This window comes from Somniosus microcephalus, chromosome 30 (assembly GCF_052327205.1).
Source record: "Somniosus microcephalus isolate GS21.2 chromosome 30, FLI_Smic_1.0, whole genome shotgun sequence".
NCBI classification, from domain to species: domain Eukaryota; kingdom Metazoa; phylum Chordata; class Chondrichthyes; order Squaliformes; family Somniosidae; genus Somniosus; species Somniosus microcephalus.
In genome coordinates this window covers 32,371,785-32,399,370 of record NC_141016.1, presented here as the reverse complement: position 1 = coordinate 32,399,370, position 27,586 = coordinate 32,371,785, and the positions used below count along the sequence as shown (strand labels likewise).

The 27,586-nt window shown below is 44.2% G+C and overlaps 1 protein-coding gene across 1 annotated transcript; it reads left to right on the top strand.

The window, feature by feature from the left end:
* LOC147098103 (scavenger receptor cysteine-rich type 1 protein M130-like) lies at positions 1 to 26,511 on the top strand. The gene is made up of 11 exons (XM_085970822.1): positions 1 to 160; positions 6,317 to 6,631; positions 8,116 to 8,430; positions 10,109 to 10,333; positions 15,476 to 15,601; positions 16,043 to 16,360; positions 16,730 to 16,846; positions 18,257 to 18,364; positions 22,877 to 22,987; positions 25,152 to 25,262; positions 26,351 to 26,511. Exons 1-11 carry the CDS (start codon positions 1 to 3, stop codon positions 26,509 to 26,511), a joined length of 2,067 nt encoding a protein of 688 aa, XP_085826948.1.
* Positions 26,512 to 27,586: the final 1,075 nt, after the last annotated feature.

The window sequence follows — 27,586 nt, the reverse complement described above, 5'->3', positions numbered from 1 at the left end:
ATGACCCAGGACTGGATGGTGTTTATCCACGGGAGAGAAAGAGGACACGGATCAATATTGCGAGTGGTGACCGTCATTATGAGGCATTTGGGAAGCTCCAGGATGCCGGGAGCGAAAGTGATCCGAGCCAGCAGGATTAGAATGATTGTTCGGTTAAACAGTAAATGAGCACTGGCAGGCCTCCACAGAGGAGATAGTTCGAGTACAGACTAGACACGTACCTATGAGGGAAAAAGGAAGGGCATCCAAGACTAGAGCTCCCTGGATGACTAAAGATAGAGATTTCAATTAAACAGAAAAAGGAGGCTTGTGATAGCTGACAGGTTCATAATTTAGTAGAGAGCAAAGCTGAATACAAAAAGTACAGGGAGAACTGAAAAAGGAACTTAGGGAGTCAAAGTGAGCACATCAGTATAGATTAGTGGGTAACATACAAGTTACCATAAAAGAATTTTCTAAACATATAAATAGTAAAATAGTATTCAAATGAAGCATGGGCCCAATTACGCATCAAAATAAAATCTTCTTGTAGAGGCAGAGGGCATGGCTTAGGTAATAACTGAGTAGCTTGCATCTGGCTTCACTAAATAAGAGGATGCCACCAATGTCACAGTGAAGGAGGAGGTACTAGAGCAATTGAATAGGATAAAAATAAAGAGGATGCATTAAAATGTTGGCAGTGCTCAAAGTAGATAAGTCACCGGGCCTGAATGTGATGTAAGGTTGGAAATTGAGGAAGCTCCGACCCCAATCTTCCAATCCTGCTTAGATATGGGAGTGGGGTCAGAGGACTGGACGATAGAAAATGCTATACTCCTCTTCAAAAAGGACTGAGGGATAAGCGCGGCAACTCAAGCCAGTCAACCTAATGCTGGTGGAGGGGAGTGTTTTAGAGACAATAATCCACAACACAGTGAATTTGCACTGGGGAAAATATGAGTTAATGAATGAAAGTCTGTATGGATTTGTTAACATAGAAACATAGAAGATAGGAGCAGGAGTAGGCCATTCGGCCCCTCGAGCTTGCTCGGTCATTCAATGCGATCATGGCTGATCATCCAAATTCAGTGCCCTGTCCCTGCTTTCTCCCCATATCCCTTGATCCCTTTAGCCTTAAGAAATATATCCAACTCCTTCTTGAATATATTTAATGAATTGGCCTCCACCGCCTTCTGTGGAGGAGAATTCCACAGGTTCACAGCTTTCAGGGTAAATAAATTCCTCTTCATTTCTGTACTAAATGGCTTACCCCTTTTCTTTAGACTGTAACCCCTGGTTCTGGACTCCCCGACCATCGGGAACATCCTTCCTGCATCTCGTCTGTCCAGTCCTGTCAGAATTTTATAAGTTTCAATGAGATCCCCTCTCATTCTTCTAAACTCCAGCGAGTATAAGCCCAATCGACCCAATCTCTCCTCAAAGTCATTCCTGCCATCGCAGGTATCAGCCTGGTGAATCTTTGCTGAACACCTTGCATGGCAAGAAGATCCTTCCTGAGATAAGGCGACCAAAACTGCACACAATACTCAAGTTGTGTGGTCTCACCAAGGCCCTGTACAACTGCAGCAAGACATCCTTGTTCCTGTACTCAAACACTCTCGCTACGAAGGCCAACATACCATTTGCCTTCTTAACTGCCTGCTGCACCTGCATGCTTGCCTTCAGAGACTGGTGCACAAGGACACCCAGGATTCGTTACACTTCCCCCTCTCCCAATCCATTGCCATTCAGATAATAATCTGCCTTCCTGTTTTTGACACAAAAGTGGATAACCTCGCATTTATCCACGTTATATTGCATCTGCCATGATGCTGCCCAATCACACAACCTGTCCAAATCATCCTGGCGTTCCTCGGCTTCCTCTTCACAGGACACACGCCCACCAAGCTTTGTGTCGTCTGCAAACTTGAGGATATTACATCTAGTTCCCTTGTCTAGATCATTAATATATGTTATGAATAGCTGGGGTCCAAGGACCGATCCTGCGGTATCCCACCAGTCACTGCCTGCCACTCGGAATAAGACCCGTTTTTTCCAAATGTTTGCTTTCTGTCTGCCAACCAGTTCTCTATCCAAGTCAATACCTTTCCCCCAATCCCATGTGCCTTAACTTTACACGCTAATCTCTTATGCGGGACCTTATCGAAAGCCTTTTGAAAGTCCAAATACACCACATCCACTGGTTCTCCCTTATCTATTTTATCAGTTACATCCTCAAAAAATTCCAGTAGACTAGTCAAGCACGATTTACCTTTTGTAAATCCATGTTGACTTTGTCCGATCCTGTCACTGTTTTCCAAGTGCACTATTACATCTTTTAGCATGTACTGTAGCATTTTCCCCACTACGGATGTCAGGCTTACTGGTCTGTAATTCCCCGTTTTCTCTCTACCACCGTTTCTGAATAGTGGGCTAACATTAGTTACCCTCCAATCCATGGGTACTCTTCCAGATTCCATCGAATGTTGTTAAAGTAAAATCGTATTTGACTAACCAGATTGAAATCTTTGATGAATTACCGGAGAGAGTTGATGATGGTATTCTGGTTGTTGTTTTGTATATGGACATTCTATAGGCGTTTCATAAAATACCACATAAAAATTAAATAGACTTGTTCGCAAAATTGAAGCCCAAGGAATTAAAGGGGTAGTGGATGCGTGGATATGAAATTGGCTAATGGACAAAAACAGAGAGTGGTGTTAAATGAATGTTTATCATACTGGAGGGAAGTGTGCAGTGGTGTCCCCCACGGGTCGGTTTGGGACAACTGCTCTTTTTGAAATATATTAATGACCTCGATTGTGTATAGAGGGCATAATTTCAAAGCTTGTTGATGATATAATACTTGGAAATGCAGTAACCAGTGAGAGCGAGAGCAACAGATTTCAGGAGGACATAGACAGACTGGTGAAATGGGTAGACACATGGCAGATGAAATGTACCGCAGAGCAGTGTGAAATTATTCATTTTAGTAGGAATAATGAGGAGAGGCAATATAAACAAAATGGTTCAATTGTAAAGGTGATGCAGAAAGAGAAAGACCTAGGGGTTTATGCACGCAAGACATTTAAGGTGGCAGATCAAGTTGAGAATGTTGTTAAGAAGGCAGCGGGGATCCCTGGGATTAAAAGTAGAGGCAATGACATTATGCTAATCCTTTATAAAAAAAACTGGATAGGCCCCAGCTGGAGTATTTTGGCCAATTCTGAGCACCACATTTCAGTTATTATGTCGAGGCCTTAGAGAGTGTGGAGAGGAGATTGACCTCAATGGTACTAGGGCGAAAGACTTCAGTTACTGGCAGAGACTAGAGAAATTGAAGGTGTTCTCCTTAGAGCAGTGAAGATTAAGGGAGATTTCATAGAGGTGTTCACAATTATGAAGGTATTGATGAAGTAAATAAACGTAATCTGTTTCCAGTGGCAAGAGATTTGGTGACTATAGGACACAGAATTAAGTTAATTGGCAAAATAATCAGAGCCAACATCAGAAAATATTGTTTCTGCAGCGAGTTGTTTAGATGTGGAATGCACTGCTGGAAAGGGTGGTGGAGGAAGAGTCCATAATATCTTCCAAAAGGGCATTGGGTAAATAATTGAAGTGGAAAAATGTGCAGGGCTATGGAGAAAGAGCTGGGGAGTGGTTCGAATTGGCTCGATCTTTCAAAGAGGTGGCACAGGCACGATGGCCGAATGATGTCATTCAGTACTGTATCATTCTATGTTTATATAAATGTAGGTGAGGTGTAGTGGATCTTTTTGAGGAGGTCCCTGAGAAGGAGGACAGCTTTGGATGTTCCTATATGGTCTTCCAGAAAACATTAGATAAGGCTTCGGACAAGAGATTATTCGCATAAATAAATGTGTCCGATATTGAAGATGAAGTTGTAATGAATTAGAATGGATAAAGGCTTGATTAACAGACAGAAAACAGAGAGTAGGGAAAAATTGGTTATTTTCAGATTGGGAGTTTGTAACTAGTGGGGTGCCGCTAGGATTAATGTTTGTGCCTCAGCTATTCACAATCTGTATTAATGACTTGGATGAAGGGACCGAGTGCAATGTGCCCAAGTTTGCTGACGATAGATAGCTAGGTGGGAAAGGAAACTGTGAGGAGGACGCATAGAGCGTGCAAAGGGACATAGACTGGTTAAGTGAGTGGGCAACAAAGTGGCAGATGTGGTATAATGTGCGGAAATCGGAGGCAATTCACTTTGGTAGGAAGAATAAAAAAACAGAATATTGTTCAGTGAGATTTATGTGTCCTAGTACAAGACCCACAGTGCGTTAGCATGCAGGTACAGCAAGCAATTAGGAAAACAAATAGCTTCATTGCTATAGGGTTAGAGTACACATTTAAGGAAGTCTTGCTGCAATTATACAGGGCTTTGGTGAGATCAGGCGTGGAGTACTGTGCACAGTTTTGACCTCCATAGCCATGGAAGGATATACTTGCCTTAGAGGTGGTGCAACGAAGATTCACTAGTTTGATTCCTGGGAAGAGTGGGTTGTCCTATGAGGAGAGATTGATTAGATTGGGTCTATAGTCTCTGGAGTTTAGAAGATTGAGAGGTGATCTCATTGAAATATATAAAGTACTGTGGGGTATGACAGGATAGATGCTGAGACATTGTTGCCCCTGTATGGAGAATCTAGAACGAGAGGGCATAGTCTCAGGATAAGAGGTCGGTATTTTAAGACTGAGATGAGGAGGAATTTCTTCACTCAGAAGGTAATGAATCTTTAGAATTCTCTTCCCTAAAGAGCATATTCAAGGCTGAGAGAGATAGAATTTTGGAATCTAGATGTATAAAGGGATATGGAGATAGGACAAGAAAGTGACGTTGAGGTGGATGATCAGCCATGATCTTATTGAATGGTGGAACTGGCTCGAGGGGCCGTATGGCCTACTCCTGCTCATAATTCTTATGTTCTTTTGGGTTGGAAATTGTTTTAGAGGTAGGACACAGGGATTACGGATAAAGGGAATAGCTCTGATTAGCGGGTTAAGACAAGTTTTGCTCTTTACGGAACTGTACTGGGGCCTTAACTTTTTACCTACATATTTAGTGATGACTTGAATGAAGGAATGGAGAGTAGTATGACCAAGTTTGCAGGTGACACTAAGTTAGCAGGTGCACAAGTTGTACAGGTGGGATCAGAAAGTTACAACAGGGCACAAATAGATCAAGTGAGTGACCGAGTCTGTGGCAGGTGCTGTTCAATGTGGGCAAGTGTGAAGTCATCCAAGAAAGACCAATCAAAATATATTCTTAATGGTGAGAGAACAGGAGCTGTGGGGAAGCAAATGGGTTTGGGTGCCCAGACAATAAAGCTAGTGCACAGGTGCAAGAAGAAGTAAAAAAGGCGAATGAAATGCCAGCCTTCATATCAAGGAGGCAGGAATACAATTGAGAGGAAGTGATGCTTCATTGTTAGTCAGACCCCATCTGGAGTGTTGTGTTCAGTCATGGAAGAATATAGTGTTCCTGGAGAGGGTGCAATGAAGATTCACCAGAGCGATACCAGGGCTAAAAGGTTTAAATTATGTGGACTGTTTCATAAATCTGGTCTGTATTCCCTTGAGGTTAGAGGTTGAGGGGTTATATATTTGAGATGGTTAAAATGATAAAAGGATCGATGAGTAGATATGCAGAAAATATCTCCTCTGGTGTGGGAATCCAGCACAAAGAGCACATTCTTAAGGTTGGAGCTCGGTTATTCAGGAGAGAAATCATAAATCTGTAATTCCCTCCCCAAAAGGCAGTTGTGAATTTCAAGACAGAGATTAATAGATTTTTCTTAAGTAAGTGTATCAAGGGATATGGAGCAAAGTAGGAAAAGTGGAGTTGAGGTGCAGATCAGATCAGCCATGATGGATGAACAAACTCACGGGGCTGAATGGTCTACTCCTGTCCCTATATTACAGGTAGTCGTAACAGCAGTAGCGGCAGTAATAGTAGCGGTAAGAACAGCAGCAGTACTGATACTGAAGCTAATAGTTGTAGCAGCAGTAAGAGCATTAGCAGTATTAATAGTAATGGTAGCAGAAGCAGCAGTAGCAGTAATAGTGTACAAGTAATACTAGCAGTAGTGGTGGGATTAGCAGTAGTTGTAATGGTGGCAGAAGTTCCATAGAAGTAGTAATGGTGGGAGTAGTAATGGTGGGAGTAGTAATGGTTATTGTTGTTGAGCTGGACCCAGATGCGATGTGAATCCACCTTAAAGTGTTTTCCATTGTGACTCTGATAATTAACACGTTATTCGTTTTTAATAATATAATAATATTACTTGGTATTGTTATAATTAACATTTAGGTCACAGAGATCTCAGACTGGTATCCGGGGACACCGGGTGCTCCGGCCGGGTGGAAGTGCTACACGGAGACCAGTGGGGGACGCTGTGTGATGTTTACTTTGGTTTAGAAGACGCCAGCGTGGTCTGTGAGCACCTTCAGTGCGGGGCAGTCACCGCAACCCCGGGAGCAGCTCACTTTGGGGAGGGAACCAGCCTAGTGTGGAAGGAGAACTACAGTTGCCAGGGGAACGAGTCCCGATTGTGGGATTGTCCGGTTTCATCCTGGGATCAGTTTCGCTGCTCACATGGAAATGACACCAGTGTCATCTGCTCGGGTGAGTCCACTCAGTGTATTGAACTGAAATACACCAACTGTAGATGTTTCCATTGCCACTGAGCGAGTGTTTGTCGATCGATTTCTCGCAAGTGAGTTAGTAATGAACCAAAGGGCTTCAATGCAGCACAAGTGTAATCAATGACTGCCTCGTCTTCCGGTGTTTATCTCTGTCCGGGTGATTCCAGAGCATTACCCAGAATTCAGCAGAATTGGCTAAAACGTTCAAACAACGACAGTGGCGACACTGCTATAGAATGGTCAATCTGCATTTGTATTGAAACCACAATAAATGATACCAGTTAAAATATGAATCAACATTATAAAATGATGAGGGTGTTCCATACGATAGATGTAGATAAGATGTTTCCACTAGTTTGGATGACCAAAACTAGGGGACATCAATGTAAGTTTGTCACTAATGAAGTCAAAAATTAATTCAGGAGAAAACTCTTTATTTAGAGAGTGTTGTGAACGTGGAACTAGCTACCAGAATGAACAGTTGAGGGGAGCAGCATAGGTGCATTTAAGAGGAAGCTAGATAAGTGCAGGAGAGACAAAGGAATGGATGGATTTGCCAATGGGGTTAGATCAAGTAAGGAGGGGGTATTCCTATGGAGCATAAACACCGGCAGAGACCTGTTGGGCCGAATGGGCTGCTCCTGTGCTGTAAATAAATTATAATACTTGAAACCATTAGTCTAAAATATTAATCTATATGCGATTCCCCGTAGAGATCAGTTGTATTGTCATTGAAAACTCCAAGTGTTAATATATTGCTCGATAAATAGTATGAGGTGATTTTAATATTCAATACACTGAGTGCAATATAATTACTAGTGATTGAAATACCTCAGGTTATATATCAGTGTGCTGGACCTCTGATTATTTCACGGGACCTCACAGTTCTCCCGGTGTCCTGGTTCACACTGATCGCTTACCAGCGCCGCCATCTGGTCCGTTATGTCAGTGCTGTTTTCAGGGCAAATTCGCTTCGGCGTTTCACACATTGGCACATGGGAACACTGGAGACAGGTGGAGGCCCATCAACCCTTCGGCCGGTCCCCCAGTGCCTATAAAGCAGAACTACTTCACTGGCTGCGAAGCGGTTTGGGACGTCCTGCAGTTTTGAAAGGCTTTACCAATTTAAATTTCTGTCTGTTTCATTCCGTATTGAATAAGATAAACTTTGAGCAGCTAGAACCCATTTCAAACCCGTGCTCCTGCCTTTGATCACAGCTCATATCAATAGCCGGCCTGGGCCGCCCGCCCCCAATTTGTTTTTAGCCGCTTTCCCCAGATTAGCCTCCAGAAGCAGCTCGACATCTCTCTAAAATCAATTCACTGAGAAAAGGTAATGGCGGAGAGGATCTGCCTACAAGCCTTGTGGGTAATTATTACAGAAATGTAATCATTAAAATTAATAATATTATGGGATATTTTGGCTCAGTTTAACCGTTGCTCTCAATGTGTTTCTGTTTGTAGATGAAGGTTGGCCGCCGAGACTGACTAACGGGGGAAGCCGCTGTGACGGGCGAGTGGAGATTTACTACAACGGCAGCTGGGGGAGAGCGCGGGACAACCTCTGGGACCTCAATGATGCCAACGTGGTCTGCAGACAGCTGGGCTGCGGCTCTGCGATAGCCGCTTATAACTCTTCAAAGTACGGAGAGAGTGAAGGGCCCGTGTGGGTGAATGATGTCCAGTGTGAAGGAAACGAGTCTCAGCTCCGGAACTGCAGCTCATTCACATTGAATCCATCTCTCAATGACAGCATCGGCGTAGGGGTCCTGTGTTCAGGTGAACAAATGGTTCTATTTTACAGAACCATAAAGGGGAATATCTAATCTGCTGAGAACTGTTTTAATACAGGTCACATATTCCTCTTTGTCTCTCCAACCACTTATTTAACTCAGGGGGTGACAGCAAAGCTAGAGCACACCGGCAGAACTGAAAAATAACAAGAACTTGCATTTATATGGCGCCTTTAACGAAAGATAAACGTCGTAAGATGATTCACAAGGAGAAAACTGACATTCAGTGAAAGCCGAAGGTTGTAGGACAGGCGACTAAAAGCCTGGCCATTTGGGTAGGTTTCAAGAGCTGGTATTAAACCAGGAGAGGCGGCAGGTATAGGGAAGGAATTCCTGATCTTGGGACCGAGACGGCGAAATCCACGGCCGCCAATTGTGCGCGAAGGAAGTCGGTGATGCACAAGAGGCCACATTTGGAGAACAGTAGAGTTCCCGAAATGATTAGGGATGGAGGCGGTTACAGTGATAGGGGGGGGGTCGAATCAATGAAGATATTTGAACCTGAGGATGGTAATTTAAAACTACAGGTTTTGGCGGACAGGAAACCAATGGAGAGCAGTGAGCAGAGGGAAGCTGGTGAGTGTGACTTGGTGCGGGTCAGGATATCAGGAGTTTTCGGTTGAGCTGAAGGTTATGGAGGGCGCAGGATGGGAGGACGGCGTTTCAGCAGCACATGGGCTGAGGCAGGGACGGAGGTGAGCGATGATACAGAGGTGGAAGTTGGCGGTCTTTGTGACGGAGAGCACGTGGGATAGGAAGTTCAGCTCGGCTATCAAATGCGCGCTGAGTTTGCAAATCAGTTCCTTTGTGCAGCATAAAAGTGTAGACAGATGTGCTGGAGATTCACTGGTGTAAGTTTCATTATGCTGTGTATAAGTGTGGACAGATGTTCTTCAGATGTACTTGTGTAAGTTGCATAATGCAGTGTGTAAATTTGGACATATATTCTGGTTACGGACTGATGTCAGTTCCAACATGTTGTATTTACGTGTAGACAGATTTTGTGGGCTTGTACTTCCGTACGTTGCATTTTGCCGTATGCAATGAGCAGCGGAAATGATAAATAAAGCTCTGGATAAGAATGTAAGCTAGTAAGACGGGGGGAGGGGGAGGAATCAGGTGAAATTAACATAGGCCTGAAGATAAAATAAATAGGAGATGTGAGTAAATGTCAGACCAAGGTAATGAAAACTGGATACATTAACGGTTAGGGAACAGATACACTTATAGAGCAGAAATATAAATTGATTGTTAAAAATAAAGTGAGTGGAACAACTAATAAAAACAAGTTAAATTGGCTGTACAACAATGTGCACAACATTCGAAACCAAACGGGAGAACTGGAGGAAATAAATCTAACGATGGAGAAATGAATAGAATGTTATGCTGAAAGGATTAGAGGAAGTGGGGAGGGAGGAGGCACGTGTGGGCCATAATACCGGGTTGGATATTTGGGCCGAATGGCCTGACTCTGTGCTGTACATTCTATATAATTCTACGTAAGATGTAAGTGCAGAGAGATGTTCCGGGATATAAAATCATGTACCTGTCACAGACACATAAAAAGCACTTTTTTATTAAACTGCAGAAGCAGCAATGTTTGGATTGAGTGATTAGATAAATGTATATTGGAAGTATAATCCTCCTGCATTGTTCTCTAACAGGACACGTGCAGTTAAGGTTGTCCGACGGTGGAAGTCCATGTGCTGGGCGAGTGGAGGTTTATTACAGTGGGACCTGGGGCTCAGTTTGTGACGATTCCTGGGACCTGGCCGACGCTGATGTGGTTTGCAAACAGCTGGATTGCGGAAATGCGGTGGACATGGAACTTCCTGCTGCTTGTGGACCAGGCTCAGGCCCGGTTTGGTTGGATGAACTGCGCTGTTCGGGTAACGAATCGTTTCTCTGGGAATGTCCCTCAGCACCGTGGGGAAACCACGACTGTGCTCATAAAGAAGATGTGAGGGTGGTGTGTTCAGGTAAGGGCGCTTTCTATCTGCTCATTTTCTGCAGGGTTATATGCGAGGCTTTACTCGGGAGTGTTTACATAGAATCTACAGCACAGAAACCGGCCATTTGACCCAACTGGTGTGTGTGATGTTTATGCTCCGCACGTGCCTCGTCACTCCGTACTTCATCTAACTCTATCTGCACATCCTTCTGTTCATTTCTCCCTCGTGTACTTATCTAGCTTCACCTAAAGGCATCTACGCTATTCGCCTCAACTACGCTATGTGGTAGCAAGTTCCACATTCTAACCACACTCTGGGTAATGAGCTTTCTCCTGAATTCCCTGTTGGATTTATTAGTGACTATTTTACATTTATTGCACCTAGTTTTGGACTCCCCACAATTGGAAACATATTCTCTATGTCTACCCTATCTATCCCCTTCATAATTTTAAAGATCTCTATCGAGACAGCCTTCAGCCTTCTCTTTTCTAGAGAAAAGAGCCACAACCTGTTCAGCCTTATTTGATAATTCTAACCTCTGAGTTCTGGCTTCATTCTTGTAAATCATTTTTTGCACTTTCTCCCGTGCGTGTGTATCCTTTTTGTAATATGTTGAACGGAATTAACTACAGCCCCAACTTGGTGACCTCCATAAATTTTTAAATTGTACTTCCAAATCCCAAGTCCAAATCGTTTATATAAATGATGAACAGCAGCAGACCCGGCACCGATCCCTGTGGAACACCAATTCTGAGCTTCCACCAGTCTGAATAACTGCCTTTAACCGCAACTCTTTATTTTCTGCTTTGTAGCCAGCTGGCTATCTATTCTGCTACTTGTCCTCTGACTCCACATCGTCTGACGTCAGTCATGATTCTAAGAAGTGTTAACTTATGGAAGGCCATTCTAAAATCCATGTATATTACATCTACCACATTAACCTTGTGTACATTTTCTGCAACTTCTTCAAATAATTCAAGTAGGTTGGTAAAGCATGAACTTCTCTTTGAAATCAAGTTTGCAGATGACACACAGCTAGCTGGGCGTGTGTGCTGTGAGGAGGATGCCGAGAAACTCCAGTATGATTTGGACAGGTTTGGTGATTGGGCAGATGCAGTATAATGTGGATAAATGCGAGGTTATCCACTTTGGTGGCAAAAACAGGAAGGCAGATTATTATCTGAAGGGCAATCGATTGGGAGAAGGAGAAGTGCAACGAGGCCTGGGTGTCCTTGTGCACCGGTCGCTGAAGGTAAGCATGCAGGTACAGCAGGAGGTTAAGGAGGCAAATGGTATGTTGGCCTTCGTAGCGAGAGAGCTTGAGTACAGGAGCAATGATGTCTTGCTGTAGTTGTACAGGAACATGGTGAGACCCCACCTTGAATATTGTGTGCAGTTTTGGTCGCCTTATCTGAGGAAGGATGTCCTTGCCATGGAGGGAGTGCAGCGAAAATTCACCAGACTGATACCTGGGATGGCAGGAATGACGTATGAGGAGAGATTGCGTCGATTGAGCTTATACTCGCTGGTGTTTAGCAGACTGAGAGGAGATCTCATTGAAACTTATAAAATTCTAACAGGACTAGGCAGACTAGATGCAGGAAGGATGTTCCGGATGGCGGGAGGGTCCAGAACCAGGGGTCACAATCTAAAGATAAGGGAAAAGCCATTTAGGACAGAGATGAGGAGGAATTTCATCACCCTGAGAGTGGTGAACCTGTAGAATTCTCTACCAAAGAAGGCAGTTGAGGCCAATTCATTAAATATATACAAGAAGGAGATAGATATATTTCTTAAGGTTAAAGGGATCAAGGGATATGGGGAGAAGGCAGGGACACGATACTGAGTTTGAGTGATCAGCCATGATCTCATTGAATAGCAGAGCAGGCTCGAGGGGCCGAATGGCCTACTCTTGCTCCTATTTTCTAAAATTTCTATGTGCTGACTATTCTTTATTATATACAAAAGCAAAATACTGTGGATGTAGGAAATCTGAAATAAAAACCAATTAACGTGGAAATATTATGCAGGTCAGGCAGCATCTGTGAAAATTCAAACGTTTCATGTCGATGACCTTTCGTCAGAACTGGAAAAATATGTAACAGTTTTTTAAGCAATTACAGAGTCAGGAAAGCAGGGAGGGGAGGAAAGAACAAACGGGAAGTCAAGAAAAATTAAATGACAAAAGGGATGATGGTGCAAGGCAAAAGGACACGATATTGGGACAATAAAGAAACAAAAGATGGGTCTAGAGAAGGTATAAATTGGAACAGCAGAATCATCAGCAATGGCCGCTGTCTGATAATATTCAGGTATATTTATTATCTGAAATTTTTCAAATCAGTATTGAGTCCGGAAGGCTGAAAAGTGTCTAATCGATAGACGCGGAGCTGTTCCTCGAGGTAACGTTGAACTTCCAATCTCATCCCTTGCTGTGTTTTCACTATCCCGTCTGACCTACCCATCACTGACCCCGTATGATCAGCATCCACTTACGCCCCATCTCAATGAACTTCGAGCTCGGCACAATGCTGAGCTCTTTTTCCATCACCTTCACCTCCATACGCACTTCTCTGGCCAGAATCTTCCCCCACGTAGAGTATCCTTTCTTCCATCTTCAGTACTCTCGTTCCACCTGGCTCCCTCCATCTAGACTCTTACATGCTCTAGATATTTTCATTGGGAATTGCCGGTGTGACATCAGCCATTTCAATTTCTCTACTCCACTCACTCACTCTAATCTACTTCCCACTGAATTTGCGGTGATCCGTTTTCTCGGATCAATTCCTAATATTGTCATTAAACCTGCTGACAAGAGTGGCGCTGTTGTTGATTGGTGAACAGACCTCTAACTTGCAGAGGCTGAACGCTAACTCTCTAAAACCACCTCCTACCTCCCACTGCAACATGACCCCACCACCGAACATCAGCCCATCATTTTCAAGATGGTCAATGGCCTGCTCTTCCCTCAATGGTCTCCAACGTCATAATCCCCCAAACTCACACAGCCCGATTCTACCTCCATCTCAAGATCCACCAACAGGACTGCTCTGGTACACCCAACGTTTCAGCTTGTTCTTGCCCCACGGAAATGATTCCTTCCTATCTCGACTCTTTTTCTCAACTAATCCAGGCTCTTCACACCTGTATCCATGAATCTTCTGACGCCCTCCACTACTTGAACCGTTTCCCGTTTCCTGGCACTAACCATCTCCTTTTCACCATGGACGTCCAATCCGTCTACACCCCATCCCCCACCAGGCCGGCCTGAAGATTCTCCACTTCTTTCCTGAATAGTGGGTCAACCAATCCTCATCCTCCACCATTCTCCCCTGCCTGACTGAAATTGTTCTCACATTGAAAAATAACTCGTTTGACTCCACTCACTTGCTCCAAATAGACGATTCTGCTGTGGGAAGCCATATGTGTCCTAGCTGTACTTGATTTTTCGTGGGATATGTGAAACATTCTTTGTTTCTTTCCTACTCAGGCCTTCTCCCTCACGTCTGTTTCCGGTACATTGATGACTGTATTGATGCCATTTCCCCCTTTGGTGCTGAACTGGAAAATTTCATCAACTTTACTTACAATTTCCATCCTTCCCGGGCCTTCACATGGTCCATCTGCGACTCTTCCCTTCCCTTCCTCAAGAACTCTCTCTCCATTTCTGGGGAAAAGCTATTGACCAATATCCACTATAAGCCCACTAACTCCCACAGCTAACTTAACTTCACTTCCTCCCAGGCTGCTTCCTGTAAGTATTCTATTCCATTCTCCCAGCTTCACCATCTCCGTCACATCTGTTCTGCTGATGTCACCTTCCATCCTAGTTTTTCTGAAATGTCTTCATTTTTCCTCAACCGAGGACTCCCCTCCACCATGGTTGAAAGTGCCCTCAAAGTGTCCTTTCCACTGCCTGTATCTCTGCGCTCATCCCATTCCACCCTTGCAGAACCACGATAGCTTCCCCTTGCCTTTACCTTCGAACCCACCAGCCTCCACATTCACAGAGCAACCTCCACAATTTCGGCCATTTCCAGCATGATTCCACCAACAAACACATCTTCCCCTCCCCTTTCAGCATTCTGAATGGACCGTTCATTCCATGACACACTGGTCCAATCCTCAATCACACCAACACCCCCTCCCCTTTCCACAACTCCTTCACATCGAAGTGCAGGAGAAGCAACAGCTGCCCTTTTCACTCCTCCCTTCCCACCGTCCAGGGCTCCAAATACACCTTCCAGGTGAAACAGTAATTTACTTGTACTTCTTTCAATTTAGTATACTGTATTCGCTGCTCAAGATGCAGTCTCCTCACATTGGGGAGGCCAAACGCAGATTGGTGACCGCTTTGTGGAACCCCTCCGTTCAGTCTGCAAGCTGACACCAAGCTTCCACTTACCTGTGATATTTATTCTATGCCCCAATCCCACTCTGACCTCTCTGTCCTCAAACTCCTACACTGGTCAATGAAGCTCAACGTAAGCTCGAAGAAAAGCACCTCATCTTTCAATAAGGAACTTTACAGCCTTCTGGACTCAACATTGTGTTCAACAATATCAGATCATAACCTCTGCCCAAATGCTTTCGTGCAGTAGCTATTGCTGATGATGCTGCTATTCCCATTAACACCTGCTCCAGACAAATATTTTGTTTCTTTTGTCCCATTACCATCTCCTTTTGCCTTGCACTGTCATCCATTTTGTCTCTTAATCTGTCCTGCCTTCCATCCTATCACAAGCCTTCCCTTTTGTTCCTGCCGTCCCCAATTTCCCCCTCCTGTACTTCCTTAAAAACCTTTTCCATCTCCAACTTTTTCCAGTTCTGACGAAGGGTCACCGTCTTGAATCGTTAAGTCTGTTTCTATCTCCACAGATGCGGCCTGACCTGCTGAGTTTTTCCAGCATGTTCCATTTTTATTGTTTGTTTAATGTTCGATTTCTAGCTGTATTTCTATTAAATTTCTGAATAATTATCGACACTAGTGAACACAACCGGTGCAACATGTTTTGTGCAGTATGAACACACAGCGAGTTATCAATTGAACCACCTGGATATTTCTTGCTTCATTGACAGAGCACAAGGAGCTGAGACTGGTGAAAGGAAAGCATCGCTGTGAAGGAAGAGTGGAAGTGTTCTACAATGGGACCTGGGGAACAGTGTGCTCGGAGAAACTGGATCGACATGATGCAGAAGTGATCTGTAAACAGTTACAGTGCGGCCCCCTCATATCTATTGAGTATCACACTCGGTTATTCGGAGCGGGATCCGGACCCATTTGGCTCGATGAGATGGAGTGTGATTCGGACGAATCCTTCCTTTGGCAGTGTCAGACAGACCCGTGGGGTGAACACAACTGTCATCACGGGGAGGATGCAGGTGTTGCTTGTTCAGGTAACACAAGGAACCTCTCAATGTGCGAGTGTTATTTCAAACATTGATGTCCAATACAGTCAGCATATTTCTCCTCTTAACAGAAGCCAAAGTGCCGGAGAGATCCCACAGTTCAAGGGTCTGCGATCGAGAATCTGGGTCTAAACATGAACATTCACCAGGTGCTTCAACCTCTTCATTATACCAACTATCTGACTTGTATTCCAGGCTTGTACTAAATAAATAACAATAAATGATTCTCTTTGATAGACTCGGGACAACCGTTGCGCCTGGTTGGAGGCAACACCAACTGCTCCGGGAGAGTGGAGATATTGTCCAATAACAGCTGGGGCATGGTGTGTGATGACTCCTGGGATATGGCCGATGCCAATGTTGTCTGCAGACAGCTGGGTTGCGGCCCCGCTCTATTGGCCGCAGGAGGGGCCGCAATTGCCCAGGGTGCCGGTCTTATCTGGCTGGATGAGGTGAAGTGCACCGGAAGTGAATCCTTTCTGTCCGACTGTCGTTCCTCACCACCAGGTCAACATGACTGTGATCACAAGGAAGATGCCAGTGTGATTTGTTCCGGTAAGGGTCGCAGGGGGTTCCTCGTTCTGTGAATATGACTCATGGATTTAGGAAAAGAAGAACAAACTTTATATTTGCAATGCAAAATCTTAATGTTTGAAGTTGCTGAAATGTTTGTGCAATATGTTCCACAGAACTCGATTTGCCTCCTACTGCTTCTCCGTTCACACCTGCAGGTACTTATCATTATTAGTACTATTATTTTTATTAATGTTAGCGTTCATATTAGTGGTATTGGTGTTATTGACATTTTCTTGGTTTGTTAATTTCTGAAGTTAACGTGAGCAGTTTTAAATTGACTGGAACATTTTAAAAAAATACAAGGCGGACTGTGTCTGTGTTAAATCTTTCTGTAATCTTGTGATTAAGGACAGGGAGGTAAAACCATCTCCATCCCTGTTGCCATCTGCATAACCCTCGGAGTCCTTCTAATCTGTGAGTTGATCGCACTGATGGCGGTAATACAGAGAAAGTCAACACGAAGAGGTGAGGCTCAAATCTTACCGCTGAACTAACACTTGATCTCACATCGCTTCATATCCTGGCGAGTCTGCAGTTCATTGCACTTTTCCATATGACGTACATTGGCTCCCGGTTAAACGATGCCTGGATTTAAAAATTCTTATCCTTGTTTTCAAATCCCTCCATGGCCTCACCGGTCCCTGACTCTGTAATCTCCTCCTGCCCCACAACTCCCCCCCCACCACCCAGATATCTGAACTCCTCTAATTCTACACTTTTGAGAATCCCTGACTACAATCGCTCAACCATTGCTGGCCGTGCAGTCTGATGCCGAAGCCCTCAACTCTGGAAATCCCAGCCTAAACCTCTCCATCTCTCTTTCATCCTTTAAGACGTTCGTTAAAACCTACCTCTTTGACCAAGCTTTTGGTCACCTGTCCTAAAATTTATCTTTATATGTCTGTGTCAAATTTGTTGTCTTAAAATACTCATGTGAAGCGCCTTGGAACGTTTTACTACCTTAAGGGCACTTCATAAATACAAGTAGTTGTTGTTTTTGAGTGTCACGTGATCTTGTTAGAAATAAATCTGAATCCGCTTTTGGCGAATTGTTCCATTCAATGTGCTGCCCGAATTAGTAAAATGGGACACTTAAAATGGAGAGTTATTTAAAGTGTCCACATTCACTGTCCCAGTTCATCAGCCGGTACATGAGATTCCAGAAGAAGTTACTTGCTGCAACAGTGGAACAGAAAGTTTAATTGAACTGTTTGGGCTGTGCTTTCACTTATTTTCTGTTATTCTTCCTTTATCCATTGGGTATCCATTCCACCCTTTCAGTTTCTGGGTCCGGTTGCCCAATCTCGAACTCTCTGACCGCGTTCTGCCCACCATTTTGAGAGATGACAGTTTTAAAGGCCTTTCTGCATTCTCCGCTGATGATTCTACCTCCCAACACAACTATTCCACTCCTATCTCACCCACCCAACACATTCCTGCTCCGTGTACACAGCAAGGCTCCTCTCACACTGACGGGACATGCCAAAGAGCCATCAGCTCCTCACTCGCGCTTCCAAACTGATGCTGTCCGCAGAGATCAGTCAACTTCACCCAGCTTCTCTTCAGCTGAACTCCCCGTGTGGCCCCGTAAGCGAGCGATCAACTGGAGCTCATTTCTCCTGATACCCTCTCATTCCCTCTTCCCGAGGTCAATACAACTGGCCGCAATCTGCTGGAGGTGAACATGTGTCTGCACAGAGACACAGACACACACACGGAATCACACACACAACTAACCTCCTACACATCCATGTTAACTGATTCTGGCCACTGACTATCACTATATCTGTAATTTGGATTTATTCGCTGATGAATTCCTGTGAAACGCGCGTGAAGTGAATGAACATGTTAATCTCCCCGCCCTCCCTCCAACAGGTGCTGTCACTCGCGGCAGGGAGTCACCTGCTGGTTTGTACCAAGCAATTTATGAAGACATTGAGAATATTCCACCCGGCGAGGATTCCGCTCAGACCCAGGGTTCAGGTCTGTATTTTCCGTTTGATATCGAATCTTCACTGGAGAAATATCGCCTCCGCTTAAATACCCCTTTTAATGGTCAATGTACTGACTGGACACGATCAGCAGTCCGCTCACTGTCCCCATGTGAAGGAGTCCTGTCACAGTGAGAGTGTCTCTGTGTCCGTGTTTATAGTGAGAGCAGCAATGGTTTGGGGAAGATTCCCACTGGTCAGTATTGTTCAAAGAACGGGTTTTTGGGTTGTTTCTAAATAGCGAGCAGAGACGCTGTTTCCATTTCCCACCCGGCTCCACACGGACTCCCTCAGATATCTGAGCCCAGGAATAATAAACCCATCGGCTGATTGTATTCTTTTATTTTATATTCACTCAAACATGACATGAAGTCACAGATCGATTGAAACCATCTTCATTCCTTCACTTATTGTCTTCCCGTTAAATATTGGGCCGAATATTCCGATCCCAATTGTGTGTACGCGCTGTGTAAGGCCTGCTTTTATCAGGATAAGAGTTGAAAAAAGTAACAAAAAATATTTTCACCCATTTATCATTTAAAAATTCGTTTAAAAAAGGTAAGTTTATTTTAAGCTCCGTAAAATGCTTTAATTATTTTTTCAAAAAATTAAATTTTTGTTTAAAATATTTAATTTATTGTAATTTGAACTAATTTAAAATAGGTGAAGTTTTTTAAAATTTATTTAAAGTTTTACAGTGTTTTTGGGGTGATCTCCATTCATATATTTGACAGGTCCGTCTGTCAAGTGCATGAAGGGAGATTCCCTTCTTTGATTGGCTCCCCATTGCCCACTTGATCCCAGGGACTCTTGTGTCTCTGGGATACCTGGGCCCTGTGTACTTGGAGTTGGAGACGCCCAGGAGCGGAATTATACGCACCTCAGGAGCCCTCAGGTAAGTGCGTAGATTTTTTCCAGATCAAAGGTCTCCGCACGCGGGAAGCCTCCGATCGCTAAATACGGCCCATTGGCCTCGACGTTGCGGTCGGATGCTTGCTGTAGACGAACGCATCTGAACCGCAAGAATAGGACGCAGCTCCCTGCTGCCTCCAGACCCTTGGTCTGTTCCACTCCTGGGCCTGTAGGTGTCCGCCTGGGTAAAGGCCCCGTATCCCAGGGGCGCAACCGGTTAACAAGCAGTGGGCCAGTCCAACCAATCACAAAGGGGGATTCCTAATTTGCTTATGGGGATTCCATTTAAGTATAGAATCGCCTTAATCATAATGGCCCAGATTTCCCGGGGCTGATGACCGAGTACGTGGTGTGTACGCAGCCATTCGTGCCCCACAACTTCCGGGCTTCCACCATGCGCAAAAATTCGGAACTTGCGATCTTTCAAGTTTCAGCTCGACAGATCCACCGCATCCCGGGAAATGGACACAAAGCTGGCGGAGAGCTGGGCTATTTAACCAAATACTGCCCAGCGAATGCCCGTGAAACTTTTACACCTGGTAAAAGCAGGGGTAAGGACTTCTTTTTAAGAGTAAGACATTAAATAAATATTAAAATAGTTTTAAAAATTATTTAAACATAATAAAACTTTAAAATTAGTTTAGGTTATTTTTAGCCCCTTAAAAAGTTTACATTTATAGTTCAAAAAATTAAGCTTTGGCTTTAAATGTTTAATTACATGGTATTTTAATTAATTTTGAATGTGAAATGATTTGTTTTTATTTAACTGGTGTGCAATTGTCTTTTTTAGTGGATTCCTATTCATGATTATGGGGATTCCGTCCGTGAACACATTAGCATAGTGGCGATTCCCCTTTATGATTGGTTGGGCTGGCCCACGTGATCCGAGAGGTGCTTGTGAGCCACGTGCGCCCTGGGTGTGCGCGGAGAGGCCCAGGACCGCAAGTGCCCGAACCTCCCAGACCATCAGGTCGGTTCGCACTATTCTTGCGGTTCGGAGGCATTCACCCGCGGGAAGCCCCCGACCGCAAATTGAAAGCGCAGTTTCACACCACTTAAATAAAAATAAATAATCACAGGTTCCAAATTAGTTAAAACACAATTTAATTAAACATTTAAAACAATTTTCTTGTAGAATAAATATAAACATTTTTAAAGGTGCAAAACATTACCTGAAATAAATTAAAATATATACATCACTCTAAAAAATGTATTTCAAGAATTATTTAAACCCTTATGCTGGTAAAAGAAGGTCTTACCGCTGCTTTTTCCCGCTCTAAGGGTTTCGTGGCCATTCGCTGGGCAGTACTTGGGCAAATAATCCAATTCTGCACCAGTGAATGTCAATTTGCTGCGGATTCGAACGATCGGTTAAACAGAATCTGGACAGATTGCAAGTTCTGGGTTGTCGGGCATCACACGCGGAACCCTGAACTTGCAGGAAACTTACGATGGATGGTGTGTACACCGTCATAGGCCGCGGAAAATCAAGGCCATCATTTCCTGTGTTAGCTGACCTTGGAGTCTCTGTCACGAACATTTCATTTTATTCCCTTTAAACAATCCAATAAAAACTCGCCGCTTTTATGAGTCGACAGTCGCATTGTCCCAGATTCCATTTCTATCGGTGACTGGATTCCTGTATCTGGAACACGTTCCTCGCAGGAAATCCTAACCTGTGATTGATTGTTTCTATCCGACTTATTCTAATAGATTGTGTTCTGATATTTAACATTAATTTACACATTGTGCCTCAGGATATTATAGCAATAACGCTTATCGAATCGATGAAACCTTTGTATGGGCTATTTTTAGGGAGGGATTTAACCGTTAACATAAATCATTCCTTTAAAAACAGATGGATGAAGGAATCGGATATTGTCCTCCTTGCACTATTTTCTGACCCATGTGTGGGGCGGGGGTGGGGGGTCAGTTTGTGCCGTCACCGCCGGCGGTTTTAGAGTCTCTGAAAATGAACGTGACGGTGGAAGGCTGGAGGGATCATGATCAGGAAACACCGCTCACTCGCTCTGTACTAAACAACTATGCTATACACTATTTTCTCTGCTCTGATATCCGAGGTATTGCCTGTACTAATAGGCTGTACTGTATATTATTGTGTCTGACCGCTGGGAGGCCGTCATTTATGGTCCATCCTTAGTTGTCCTGATAAGGTGGTGATGGGCCCTCCTCCTAAACCACTGCAGTCCTTGTGGTTAATAATCTCCAACAATGGTGTCATTTACCTAATTCCAGCACATTGTCACAGGGACGATGAAGCTACTGGGCCGGAAATTGCGGTCGGAGGCTTCCCGCGGGCGAATGCCTCTGAACCACAAGTAAACTCCACACCTACCTGGTGCCTCTGGACCTTGGGACACTTGTGCTCCTGGGCCTCCAGGGCATATGCCTTTGTCAAGGCCCACGTATCTCAGGAGCACATGCGGTGCGCAAGCATCCCTGGGATCACATGGGCCAACCCAACAAATCAAACGGGATTCTCATTATGCTCATGGTGGCATAGTGGTTAGCACTGTTGCTTCAAGCGCCAGAGACCCGGGTTCGAATCCGGCCTCGGGCGACTGTCTGTGTGGAGTTTGCACATTCTCCCCGTGTTTGCGTGGGTTTTCTCCGGGTGCTCCGGTTTCCTCCCACAGTCCAAAGATGTGCAGGTTAGGTTGATTGGCTATGATAAATTGACCCTTAGTGTTAGGGGGATTAAATACGTGGGGTTACAGGGATAGGGTGGGATATGTGTTGGTGTAGGGGTTACGGGGATCGGGTGGGATATGTGTCAGTGCAGGCTCGATGGGCCGAAATGGCCTCTATCTGCACTGTGGGGTTTCTGTGATTTCTGTGAAGACTTGCATTTATATAGCGCCTTTCACGACAACCGGACTGAAGTACTTTTGGAGTGCAGTTACTGTTGTAATGTGAGAAATGCGGCAGCCAAGTTGCGCACAGCAAGCTCCCACAAACAGCAATGTGATAATGACCGAAAAATCTGTCCTTGTTATGTTGATTGAGGATAAATATTTACATACGCAATCCACATAAGTATAATAGGAATCCCCTAAATAATACATTTTAACAAAACTGCAATAAAAGTAAATCATCACATGGTCAAAATTCATTAAAATAAAATTGAATTAAACATTTAAAACGAAAATTTAATTTTTGAATAATAAATGTAAACTTTTTTCAAGGCGCATAAAATAACGTAAACTAAATTTAAAGCTGTTTATATGTTTAAATCATTTAAATAAATATATTTTTCTATGTATTTAAATGCTTACACTGGTACAAGAAGGCATTACTCCTGCTTGTACCAGGTGTAAGGGTTGTGTGGGCATTCGCTGGGCAGTAGTTGGGCATATAACTGAACCCGGCACCAGCGAATGTCCATTTCCTGCAAGTTCTGTGTTTTTGTGCATGTGCATCACATGTGGAAACAAGGAACTTGTGGGAAACTTATGATCTTGTATGTTGTGTGTATGCGATCATAGGCCCTGGAAAATCCGGGCCATTATGTTGTCTGCTCCGATGTCCTGAACAACCTCTCCAATAACCATCCATATTCTGTGTTTGACAGTTTTTGCTTCCATTGACTCGCTCAATCAGATTGAATATTACACCAGTAACATTTTGGGTGACACTGACCCGGGATCAGAAAATCCTGAAAGGAACTCCTCCAGTATTCAAGGTGGGTACATTTTTACTTCCTACAATCGCTTTTTTGGACTTCACGCTTTCTACTACCTAAAACCAACAACTAAAGATAACAGAGCTTACTTGCCGATGAATGACACTGCCAAGAACCCGTAGTACCGGACAGTGGTTTTAGTTACAAAATATTGTAGAAATAATTTGGATTTGAAACAAAATCATGTTAATTTCCCCCAATGGTCTAATGGAATTTGTTTTTCATTCCTGGATTGGCTGGCAAGGCCAGCATTTATTGCCCATCCCTAATTGCTCTTGAGAAGGTGGAGGTGAGATGCCTTCTTGAACCGCTGGAGTCCCTGTGGTGAAGGTACTCCCACAGTGCAGTTACGGAGGGAGTTCCAGGAGTTTGACCGAACGACGATGAAGGAATGTTGATATATTTCCATGTCCGAATGGTGTGCAACTTAGAGGGGAACTTGCAGTTGATGGTGGTCCCAGCTGCCTGCTGCCCTTGTCCTTCTAGGTGGTAGAGGTTGCAGGTTTGGGAGGTGCTGCTGAAGAAGCGTTGGCAAGTTGTTGCAGTGCATCTTGCAGATGGTACACATTGCAGCCACGGTACGCTCGTGTTGGAGGGAGTGAATATTTAAGATTTTGGATGGGGTGCCAACCAAGCGGTTGCATTATCCTCGATGGTGTGTATCTTAGAGTGTTGCAGGAGCTGCATTTATCCTGGCAAGCGGAGAGAATTCCATCAAACTCCTGACTTGTGCCTTGTAGATGGTGGAAAGGCTTTCAGGAGTCAGGAAATGAGACAATCGCCACAGAAGTACCAGCCCCTGATCTGCTCTTCCAGCCATAGTATTTATGTGACTGGTCAATGGTGACACCTTCCATTACTTTGCTGGTGATTGAGAATAGACTGATGGGGCGGTAATTGGCCGGATTGGATTTGTCCTGCTTTTTGTGAACGGTTCATACCTGGGCAGATTCTACATTGTCGGGTAAATGCCAGTGTTGTAACTGAACTGGGACAGCTTGGCTAGAGGTGCGGCTGGTTCTGGAGCACAGGTCTTCAGCCGGCAAGTTGTCAGAGCCCATAGCCTTTGCTGTATCCAGTGCATTCAGCCATTTCTTGATATCACGTGGAGTGAATTGAATTGGCTGAAGACTGGCTTCTGTGATATTGGAGACCTGAGGAGGAGGCCGATATGGATCATCCACTCGGCACTTCCGGCTGAAGATGGTTGCAAACATTGCAGCCTTGTATTTTTCACTCACGTGCTAAGCTCTGCCATCATTGGGGATGGGGATATTGATGAAGCCTCTTCCTCCCATTAGATATTTCATTATCCGCCAACATTCACTACTGGATGTGGCAGGACTGCAGAGCTTTGATCTGAACCATTGATTCTGTAAATTCTGTAACCTTGCTGCCTTCAGTGCTTCTTCCAAGTGGTGTTCAACATGGAGGAGTACTGATTCAGCAGCTGAGGGAGGGTGGTAGGTGGTAATCATCAGCTGGTTTCCTTGCCCGGCTCGACCTGAAGCCATAAGACTTCATGGTTCTGGAGTCAATGTTCAGCACTCCCATTACCACTCCCTCCAGAATGTATAGCACTGTACCGCCACCTCTGGTGAGTCTATCCTGCCGGTGGGACAGGACATACCCAGGGATGGTGATGGTGGAGTCTGGGACATTGGCTTAAAGGTGTGATTCTGTGAGTATCACTATGTCAGGCTGTTGCTTGCTAGTCTGAGGGACAGCTCGCCCAATTTTGGAACAAGTCCGCAGATGTTAATGAGGAGGACTTTGCAGGGTCGACTGGGCTGGGTGTGTCGCTGTCGTATTCAAGGTGGATCATGATCAGGAAACCCCGCTCACTCTCTCTGTACTAACCGACTGTGTTATGCACTATTTTCTCTGCTCTGATACCGGAGGTCTTACCTGTACTAATGGACTGTACCTTATTGTGTCTGACTGCTGGGAGGGCCGACATTTATGTTCCATCTCTAGTTGCCCTGATAAGGTAGTGGTGGGCCTTCCTCTGAACCACTACAGTCCTTGTAGTGAATGATCGCCCACAATGGTGTCAGTTACCAAATTCCAGGATATTGTAACAGGGACGATGAAGGTATTTTGTTGTCTGCTCCTATGTGCTAATCAATCTCTCCAATAACCATCCATTTTTTGTGTTTGACAGTTTCGGGTTCCATTGATTCCCTCAATCAGATCGGATATTACACCAGTGACATTTTGGGTGACAATGATCCGGGTTCAGAAATACCTGAAAGGAACTCCTCCAGTCTTCAGGGTGGGTACATTTTTACTTCCTATAATCTTATTTTCGACTTCAAGCTCTCTACCACGTAAACCAACAACTAAAGGCATCAGAACTTACTCGCCGAAAAATGAGACTGCCAAGGATCCGTAGTACTGGACAGTGATTTTAGTTACAAAATATTGTGGAAATACTTTTGATTTGAAATAACATCTTATCGACTTCCCCCAATGATATAATGGAAGGAAACATTCAGTTCATTGTGTTTCCTCACACGGCTCTATGGGCCGTGAAATGTGAAATGTATGTGTAGGTTGGGTGGGTGATTCAGTGGGAAATGTGTGACTTTAAAACGGAGACTAAACTGCCTCGACACGACACGGTCCAATCATTGCCCCAGATAAGCCCACTTCACCCGAAGACCACATTGGTCCACTCTCCCGCCCTGCAAGGCCCGGGTAGATTGATTTATAATAATATCATTCTGAGTACTCAGTGCTGGCATTTGGTTTCAGTGGAAATCTCTATTTCCTCCCAGGTCCGGTTCCGGGCGATTATGACGATGTTGAGACTGGAGTCACTGACACTCAGGGCGGTCACTTTCTGCTGGACGGTGGTCCTGATGATCTCCTCACACTCAGAAGTGCCGGCGGTGATCTCTCCACTCTCGGTGAGTTACATCTCTGACCTCCCCGCAGTCACCAGCCCTCTGTGTAGGAATGGACTGGCGCTGTTTTAAATTCCCTTTCAATCGGCGGTGACACGGAGCGATGGTTGATTTAAGTCCATGTTGTGATTACAGGAAATGAAGTGTTCTAGAAAAGAGATGTTCTAGAAAAGAGATCCTGATGCTGTTCAGTGTGGATTATCTTCCTTGTTAATACTCGCACCAGGATTCATTCCAGTGCTCAAACTGAACCGCCCGATTCTCGGATATTAGATGCACCTCGTCTGCTGTCACCCAGCGGTAAAACCCAGCACGGGGGTGTGGGTAGAAAACAATTCTCTTCCACTCACAGACCAACAAAGCCCAGCCCCTTCACCAAATTGACAGATATATGTGACACACACTGATGCGGGTTTTACCGCCATCATTAACCCATAATCTGTCTCTCCCACAGTGTACAGCTCTCAGACCCGCACTGATCCCGGTTTACCGGTTCCTTCCACTCCTGTTAACAATGACCATGTTCACTGTGACACGTTCACAACCCCGGAAATTCCGCCACCGATGGGCAGTGACTGTGTGGTTCAAAATGTTACATCTACGTCAAGCCGGTAAGAGCAATGTTTTATTATATGTTGCATTGTTTGTGCCCCAGTGCTGGGGGAATGTCCAGTCCCGGGTGGATTCTACTGTGTGACAATGGGCGGTGTGTTCAACCGTTAGTGATACTGAAACTAGCAGAGAGAACATGCTGTGTATTTACTGTGGAAATAAATACCCCATTATACTGGCTGTAATTAATTCAATTCTGTGATTGTGGGGAGTGTCTTTAACGGCAAACTATATTGAAACTATCAGAGAGATTGTGTTTATTTATTAGTTAAATAAAAGTCAAATAGAAGTGACATATCAGGGAGAATATTGTGAGTAGTGAAAAAGACTCCATTTGATTGTATGTTGTGTTGGTGAATTGTTTAATCCTCTCTCTCTCTCTCAAGCTGTTTGTTTTTTCCTTTCAGGTAAAAGTCAGCGGAAAATCCCGGATGCGATGTCCCGGGGCGTGTCACAGAGTAGCGGTAAATATTGTGTGTGAAATCTGAGAGAATATACATTAACTTTTCCAACAGTGTGTCCATGCTGAATGTGCTTCTCTTCACGCTATAAACAACACTTTAGTTTATCAATCGCCATGTTAATTTGTTTTGAAATAAATAGATTTAGCTCTTTATATTTTGGCTGCGTTCTGCTTAATTAAAATTATAAAACAAAGAATGTATTCGGATCATTGCTCTGTCTATATTAATACTGTAAGACACTGCTCTGCGTGGATTAATCAACTCTGTAACAGAGATTAAGAACCTATGTTTATTATTGAAGGTTTTATATGAACTTCATTTTGTAACCGCTTCACTTTTTCATCCTCTATTTAAGATGGTTCTCAACCTGCAGGGGGGTCAAGTGATGTATATAGCGTTTAAAAATATAAAATGCATTTTATAAATATTATGTTTGAAATTTGTGCCTTTGTCGATGTTCATGTTTTTATTATGTCCCATGCGTAAACACACACAAATTCCTAGATACAGCAGAATATTGTTTTACTGCACGACACCTGCCCCTGGGAATTCGGCGTATGGCGGGAGACCCGGAGAATCTGATCAGAGTTCCACGGCCACTGTTATTGGACTTT